We start from the raw sequence: 9,142 nt of genomic DNA on the forward strand, positions 1-9,142 counted from the left end.
AATGATATGTTTAGCACCTTGTCTTGTTCTAGGGTTTAATATATATATTTCTGAGAGGATGTTGAAACATTATCTTTGTCTCTTTAATAATGAAAGCATCTCACCTGATGCACTTGGATAGTTAGAGCTTGTCCCTGTCCTTCTCAATGTCTTTCTGGAACTGATAACCAGAGTACAGATATTCTAGATGTTACTCAGGTCAAAATACCTTTTATCTCAGGATAGCAAAGGTACTCATGCAAGTTGAAAAAATGTCAGTAACTGGTGAATATAATGGTGGAATTTTAGCTTTATATGTCTGAGACGGGAAGTCTGATTTATAGATGTATTTACAATGTTTTTGTATCATAATTTTCCCATTCCATTGCACATACTTTGAGGTCAGAATTTATTGGAAGAACTCAAAACTGGCTGCAAATTTATCATTATAGATTGCAATACATATACGAAACATTTTGTAACAATAAAGGAAAACTACTATGATGTAGCATCAGTTAACATCTTCATTCTAACTACTAGTAACTAAAGAGTATGCTAGCTTGCATTTTAAAGGCTGTATATTTTTAATGATTAATGAATTTACTACATGAACTATTATAAATTCCATTTAAACTTTTCAGGGTTCTGCAATGCTTTTATTAATCTAATGAGCTAATTGTTAAAGATTCATTCACATGATTCATCCTCCCGCTCAGCCTTTTTTAAAGAACTTTTAGCTACGGACTCTCTCTCTTGACAAATCAATATTTATAGCAGTTTGACAGCAGGATGAGGAACAGCGTTTGTCTTTGTAACAGCTTGAAGAAGAGGCCTTTCCCGCACCCAGCCATGCAGTTACAATCTTGACCTCTTTCTTAGCTGGGAACATACACCCAGCAGACAAGCAGCACCTCCCATGTGTTTTCTTGACCCTGTGACTGTCCATTCACTTCCCATCTGTTTTGCAGCCTTAAAGGAACAGAGGGGGCCCTCTACTTATAAATCTGTCTTTGCAGCTGATAAATGATGTTCTGTCTCTTTAAAGGCAGCCTGGGTGGTTTTGCTTTCCTCCCCCCATTAAAATTTAGCTTTCCTCTTGGCCTCATCCAGAGGAAAATACAGTGTGTGAACAAGAGGAAACTGGCAAAAAACACGATGGGTATTTTCAAAGGATTTTCTCAAATTCAGCAGAATGTGACGCTGCAGTGATCAGTAAATTGGAAGCTGCCAGGCTGTGCGAGACATGAGGAATCGTGTTGATGCAGGTCTTGTAACCATGGTGGAAAGTCCACATTCTGGGGCATGATTTGGGTGGTGGTAAGCATGCTGCATCCAGCGGTTTCAACCAGAAGTCGAGCTTGTGTGTAGCCCTTGGAAAATCCGGAATGTGATACAAAAGGCTGAACTCCCGAGAGGTGTTTCCCCCACTCACACATACAACTCTTCACCCAACTGTTCATAGCGGGTTGTGTACAACTGCGAGGCTTGTGTCTTAGGCAGCCCTTAGCTAAAATTCGCCATTCATTATGAAACTGTGGATGTACATTTCCACTTTTTAACGTTGCGCTTCTGGGCATTCGGATGAAATCTGACTACAAACTGGGCTTTACTTTTTACTAGAGGAAAGATGAGCATTTGCAGCAGTAAATTCAACATTTCTACCTTTATGGTTAATTAACCGTAACATAGAAGTAGCACAGCAAGCACTGGGAATGTTTGTAGGCAAGGAAGGGATTAATAAAGGAAGGAAGATTAAAAAAAATAAATAAAGGGGGGAGCTAAAGTATGTATGTATGATTTGAATGTCTCAAAATTAATTTATTTTCAGAAGCATAAGTAAGGCAGGTTCTGTGAGCAGAGGCCACACCTTTTATCAAACCAGTTAATGCAGTTGGAAAATACCTAGAAAACGTTTCCTTGCTACTTAGAGCATGGTTGAATTAAAATCAGTAATGTACTTTTGTAATTTGTGTTTAATATTAATTCTGAGGCTATTTGGCCTTACCTCAGGAGATTCACTTGGTAACTTACTTTAGCTGTTTCTTTTGAAGCAGTGATTCCCCAGCTTCTGCACTGTTCATTACTAGATAGGCTCACCTGTATAAGTCAGCAAGCACTCCTTGTAGGACTATTTCAGGGGTTTCATTTCTGACCGGCTTGTGATATTAAGAAAAGCAAACTTTTATCTGTATCTGTGCCTTTCTGTGTTCACACTGTACCCAAATCCTAATTACAGATCAATTAGTCTGGTTTTGAGCCTTTTAGATTAGGATCACAGGATTAATGAAAAGAAAATGAGTGGGTAGCAATATCATTTCATATGGAGATAAGGAGAGGCAGCATGAATGAGGATTTCAAGACATCTGAATAAAGAATTTCCTCATTCTGTCAGTGAGTTTTATGGGATGTGGAGGGAGGATTACGGGAATATTCATGACAAGATCAAGAGGCGTAATGAGTTGATGTATGAACCAGCTTATCTTTTAGGTAAACACGGGGTAAATGGGAAGTAGAATAACCATTCATTGCCCCTAGGCCTGTGAATTCTGCTGTTCTAAGATGGAAACAAGGGTTTAGTTACAGTTATTGTATATTGATTTCATTTGATTTCTTGATCACTGTTTAACAAATGCTGGAAGAATTACGTGTTTGTGACTTCACGCTTGCATTAAAAATAGCAGAGACCACGTTGTCTTTCTAGAATCCAGTGCAAGTGATAGTATATATTTAAACTTATGCACTACCATATAATAAGAGTGTAATAATTGAACGGCCTTCTGTGATATTAGAGCATTGTATAACAGTGCTGGGGTAGTTCAACCTGTTACAAAAATGATTTCCTAATAAGCTGAATGCATTTAATCTGTGGTTTGCTTGTACATGGAAAAACGCATTATCTCCAAACCTAGGAAGTGCAACACGTCACCTTTGTCTATCCTTCAATTTACTTATGTAGTGAGTATTCTTATCTGAAACCCAAATGATATTCTGGGTTTAACATGCTGATAAACCTTCCTCAGGACAAAATGTTCTGCAATTTACAAGTGTAAATCACTAATATTTTGATCTAGGTGTCAATCAGAACCCTGCAAATGTGGGTACACAGCTTTCACAGAGGAGTGAACTCCCCAAAATAAAGACAGGCATCATCTGACCCTTGAGTTTTGACAATTAATTGTTGTTCCAAATGCAACATCACACGGTGCTGATGAAACCACGGGCACTTACCCCAGAACTGCAGACCCTGCGCTTGTGCTCATCGGTCCTGCCCGAGCATTTACATATAGTGGTTTATTAAGACGTGTGTTGTGTAAATGCACAACTCTGAACCCATTTAGCAGATCGCACAGAACGGACCTGGGGACAGATGCTGCAGGTTGGCCGGGCTGTGTTGCTGCAAAGGGCTTTTCTGCTGCTGGGAGCACAGGGCATCGCAGGAATAATTGCAGCTATTTGGCAGCCATCGTAACTGTTCTTTTTTAAGAATAGCCAGTGTATTTTTTTTCAAAGTATTAAATTACCTCAGGATCTCATAATTATTACAGTTAAGCAATCATTTCAATTCAGTCCAAGTATAGAAACTAATAAAGTGCTCGTAATATGGAGGCAATTTTAGGATGTCTGTTCTCTGAACAAACACAGCTGATTCAGTATATTCTGCTGGAATACATATTTGCTATCCTGTTATTTTAATATGCCCTAATCAAAATATTAAAATAGATTTTGTTGGCACAAACCTTTTTTTTTTTAAGGGTGAAATAATAATTACAGAGTTTTGCTGATGCTATTAATTTCCAGGACTGGAATATTTCATTAGCAAGAGGTTGAGAAGGGAAAATATTTGCATTTAGTACTGCTAAATCTGCCTACTTTCGCCAAGTCTAATGGCTTGATCAATATAAAAAACATACACGGGGAAAGCATGTAGCAATTAAAAAATCTACATCAAAAATAAAGGTATTAAAAGCACAACATGAAGAGATCTTCTGGGTCATGAGATCTAATCTGTTATCGCTGGCAACTTCTGCTCATTTTGGATTGCGAGGTTATAAGTCAACTCTGTCCGAGATAATGGAACATTATTTCAGAGGCTAATTTTGTAAACATATATGGAGCGTCATTACTGGAAGCTGTGCTAAGTAGTTGCCTAAATAAATACCATAGAATTAATGTTTTAATTGCAGAAGAGGTTTATATACTGACATGCAATCAATATATTTTTTTTAATATAAAAAGATAATAATGAAAACACTTTGTGCTTAGTAAGGAGAAGTGATCATGGGACTACTTTTTTTCATTGGCAGCTTTCAAAGATTATCTCTGTTAAACCAAATTGAGGATTCTTTTTTTTTTTTTTTTTTTTCCCCTGGTAAAAATCAGCTATTGCTTTTTCTTAACTTCCACGATCCAGCTTTTGCCTTCACGCTGACTGTAATTTTCATTTAATATCAAAGTACTTAAATTCAAAAAGGTTCTTTGGTGTTTCCTTTAGGACGCAGAGTGTGATTCAGCTTTGCTGTACATCAGCGTGTGGATTAAGCACCGCTGGGAAGGGGACACTGAAGTGCTGAAAGTCTAAGTGGCTTTCCCTTCGTCACCTAAGAACTGGATGATAAACATTTAAATTTGAGATTTCTTCATCTCCATGCAAGCTATTCTCCATACTTCATTTCAAATGCTAACTAAAATTCTCTACTTCCATTAGAACAGGACTACACAGTTTTGTTGAGGTTGTTACTATCATTGTTATCACTGTTATTATAATTACTCTAAAATGGATTTTGTAGCCATCTGTGGGATTGTCGCTTTGTTACTGGGTGAAACTTTTAGTTCCCTTGGCTACATTCTTAGAGCATTCTCTTCGGGGGTCAGGTTTTGGGGTTTTCCCACTCGTGCTTATGTAGTCCATTGAAGACCTGATTGTTTTTCTTTCTGTTTTGCTGTTACTTCAGCTCAGCAAAGTAACTTTGTAACATATAGCATTGCTAAAGAGAAGAAAACGTTAACAAAAGATAACCTTGTATCTCCTACAGGGGAACATAAGGCCTTAATCCTATAGTATTTTTATCTTGAAAAAAAAATTTAGTCTGTGTTTATTCTCATCTGACTTATTTTTGTCTGTCCTGCTCTCCCCCTGCTTCTTCGTGTTTCTGAATGGCTGTAATCACACACAGAAGGAGCTTCAAATGAGGATGTGGTGAGAGAGAAGCAGGAAATCTCGCAGGCTTTGGATTCCAGCTGCATTCTGAATCTTGCTCCATAAGCAATTTAATAAATCAAATAGGTTATATGATGACAAGTGATGTATGGAATTGAGAAAAAGAATGGAAAAATGCCTAAACCTCTGAATTTTTCCCAATGTTGCATGTTCATTCTTAGTAACTATTTGTGGTTGCGTTCAAGTTGTGTTTTTATAGAGAAATAAACTCCCAGCTTTAGTGTTTGTACAAAATAAAGTTCTGCCCACATCCAATAAAGTGCAGGTTTATACATTCTTAACATTGTGTGTGCCCTTCTGAGCAGGTGTGTTGAATACTGACATTTGGTTCCCTGAAGCTGTCCCTGCTGAAAGAGCATCGGCTTTCAACTCTTTCTGGAATGATTAGTGGTGTTTGTGAGAGTTGAAGTAGAGAATACGGATATTTGGTTAAAAGAGAAAGGGATTAGCGGGCATTACTTAAAGAATAATAACTCCCTACTTGTTACAGGTGTACAGTAGTTCTCCTGCGCATCATCTAATGGAAATTTCAGGGTTTTGAAATACAACATTTCTCTTATTGGATTGCTTTGGTAAATTTTTGAATTATTAAATTAGCATAATAATGTTTGTAGAAGTTCTTCAAATGGGACAGGATTTCATCTGATGTAGAAAAGTATCCTAAATCCTAGTAATTAAGAAATTAAATGCGTAGGGTAATATTGACAACAGTGTTAGTTTTTGTTCGTGTTTGCAGGTGTCTCTTTTCTTTCCGGGCATGTCCTCAGTTAAGCAGCAGGTATGTGAATGATGATCTTTTTAATTCCTCCAGAAAAAGTTCGGGAAATCCAGGAAAAGCTTGAAGCCTTCATAGAAGCCCTCCATCAAGAGAAGTAGATTGTTCAAGCAGGTAATCATGTTTAAATCATAAAAAGATTGCAACGGTTTTCTTATTGTTATATATGAAATAATTATCCATCTTTTTTAGACGCACACGTTTTCATGCAGACTTGGTGAAAATTCCTTTTGGTTTTATTCCAGTGCTTGGCTGCTGCTGCCTCTTGTTTCTGACCTGCAGAACTATACTTTCAGCTTTAGTGCTACAAGCTGATGTGAAACTTATTAGAAATATGATCACTGGCTAGTTATTCAGATACTGTGACACACTGGATTTGATTACTCTCAGCTCATTATTTTTATCTGTGTTAAAAGAAAGAGGGCAGAACTAGCTGGAATCAAAACTGAGGGAATATTTTTCTTGTCTGTAAAGCACTTCGATTCTCTTTTTTTCCTTAAAGGCACTGTGTATTGTTGGCAAAAAATATTTGCATGCAAGTAATTTCCAGATTTCTTCTCTATTAATTCTCAAAAACATAAGTCTAAGCGCTGTCATATATTTTCAGACATTTAAAAAGAATCTCCTTTCTTTTCCGCAGCAACTTTACACAAGAATGCAGCCTTTTCCAGGATACCTTTCACAAAGAAAACTGAATCGAAATGGCTTTTGTGTCCCATTCTCTTTCCTGTCTTTTGGGGAGAATCCTGAAATGTTGGAGGAGAAGAAAATAATGTCCCATGGGATTGAGAGGTTCAGTTAAAATCCACCTGCTCTTTTAATTTTTGAAGCTACATGCACATGACAGAAGAATCTGACTCGTGTGTCAGTGAGACAGCTTGGGAGTCTGCTGAAGTTGTACATTTGAGGTTGTTGGTTTTTTTCCTGAAAAAAGCAAGTTTTGTGTTTGGCATCTGTCTTGTATGGTAGAGCTGGATCACATTCATGAAGTGATTTTATCTGTTGTCATTTTCTTGCTTGCAAATGATCCTTCGAGTTTGACATAAAGTATTTGTATGTGCATTAAAATTCCCTTCTAAGTAATGCCATTTGTATTTGTTACGCTCTGTGTTGAAGCATTCTCTGATCACTCTGACACAGATTTAAAAGCCTGGTATTGGCGTCTTGAGAGGAAGTTGTGGATTTTGTTAAACTCCTAAACTCTTGAGAGACATCATCCAAGCGCTTCTTGTGCTTTCAAGTGAAAGTACATACTGCTGTTCACTGGCACCTTGAAAGGTTTGGCTCAGGAAATAATGTCAACAGCTGCTCCTTTTACCTGTTCTTCCCTAATATATGTTGTTCCTCTTGAATCACAGCCGATTACATTTCATTTCTGGGATTGCAAAGACTCCCATTTCCATGATAACTCCTCCCTTCACCGTAGGTACAAAGTAACCTGATTGAGTACGTGCGAGATGTAGAAACATACTGTGTACATTTCCAACTTGCCCAGCTTCCTTAATTTAAAAAAGGAAAATTGTAATTAATTTCATTTTTCTAATAGCTACTCTAAGACCAAAATTACTTTTATGAGAATGTTATGCACGAGGTCCTTCCACACCCACTTGGTTTCTGTCATTCAGTGTAGTAAAAAGAGTAAGTGGTCTTTCTTTTATTGCCTTTTAGTTTTGCCATAGAAATGCCATGATATAGCATGATAGAGGCTCTATATCGCAGGTGCCTGGCAATTAATCACCACCATATTTTTCTGCCCATGCTTTGCTACAAATGATCTAGAAATACTTCTGAACGCTTCTGTGGAAGGAGATATTAGGCCTGAAATAGTTTGTTTTGCAGTTGTTTATGTACGTTGAAAAATTGACCTAGGTTTATTTTACCCTTTTGAAAAGGCTACTGTTTTATATATCAATTAAAATAGAGGAATGTGAACATTTTTCAGCAGGTACCATTTCTGTTTGCTCTCAGGGGAAACAGTACAAAATTTGGTAGGATGTTCCCCAAATGTGCAGACACAGAATGTTTAGTCAAGTGAACAAAAAGTTAACATAAAACTATTCATAAAATAGTGTTGAAAGGTTAAATATTCCAAGGTGATCTGACTGAATGTTTTGGGATTATCTGCTTTAAATTACTTCCTGAAAATGAGTCCTTGAGAATGGAAAACATGAAAAACTGTCTTGTGTCATAGTCATTCTCCGAAGAGAACTTCAGAAACAGCAGTTTGCACAATTCTGAAGGCGAAGTCCTTAGGTTGTATAGCAAGTGAAATAGGTCTGTACTTGTGTTAAATCCCTCTTTGTAAAAAAAAAAAAAGGCACCAAGAACACAACAAAACCAGAACTTGTGCATTTACCTAGAGATCACTGTTTGAAACTCCTGTGTAATGTAAATGTTGCAAAATGTCGCATCCAGTGGCCCAGCGTTTGTATCTTTTAGTGTCACGTTCCTGTAGTTTTAGTTCTGACTTCTCCGTGCTACTCATCTAAGACTTAGCATGATGTATTCCATAAAAACTAGGTATTTATTGAATAAAAGTGTAACTGAATAAATAATAAAATGTGGGTTTTGAACACAGTACTACTGCACCTAACTTAGAAATCGCTTTGGCCTTCTTTTTCTCATTGTTAGATTGCGAAAAAGTGTGCTGTTAATGGTATCAAAACGTCTGATTCTGAAGTGCTGTGTCAGCACCAAGTGAGTGGTAACTGTGCAAAGTGTTATCTTTTACTCTATAAATTAATGACTGACATTTATGTAATATATCTAGACAAAAATGTCCTAAGAAAAATAATTATGGGCCAGTTGAAAGCTGATCTCTGTGGAAGTTTAGATAATGAACTGATATTCAAAGCAGAAATGAAGACTGGTTATGGAGTCTTAGTTTTAGGTGTGCTTAAAATAAGCATGTTACTGGAACAATGGCTTTGGGGATTACAGAGCAGTCATCTTACCAACCCTTGAGTCCAGGAATATATATGTTTCGTGTTATTTCTTAGAGATGAAAAAAGAATTTACAAAATCAATTTAAGAAAAAATATATTCAGTGTAAAATTGTGGTGTTGAAGGTGCTCCACAGAGCTTAATTTGCAGATATGGGCATGTTAGGATCAGTGAAGGATTGCAAATCTATGTTAACTTCATTCATGATTAAATTAAGCAAAAAAATG

General features: G+C 36.9%; 1 protein-coding gene across 4 annotated transcripts in view; it reads left to right on the top strand.

Moving 5' to 3' along the window:
* OPA1 (OPA1 mitochondrial dynamin like GTPase) overlaps positions 1–8,565 on the top strand; it is a 53,083-nt gene extending 44,518 nt beyond the window's left edge. For all 4 annotated transcript variants that reach the window (XM_082056545.1, XM_082056547.1, XM_082056546.1 and 1 more), the window contains 2 exons: positions 6,009–6,086; positions 6,613–8,565. In XM_082056545.1, coding sequence (XP_081912671.1) covers positions 6,009–6,073 — 65 coding nt within the window. In that variant the 3' untranslated portion in view covers positions 6,074–6,086; positions 6,613–8,565. The remainder of the gene's footprint in view (positions 1–6,008; positions 6,087–6,612) is intronic.
* The last annotated feature ends 577 nt before the right edge of the window (positions 8,566–9,142 follow it).

This window comes from Streptopelia decaocto, assembly GCF_964273445.1.
Source record: "Streptopelia decaocto genome assembly, chromosome: 6".
Classification (NCBI taxonomy): domain Eukaryota; kingdom Metazoa; phylum Chordata; class Aves; order Columbiformes; family Columbidae; genus Streptopelia; species Streptopelia decaocto.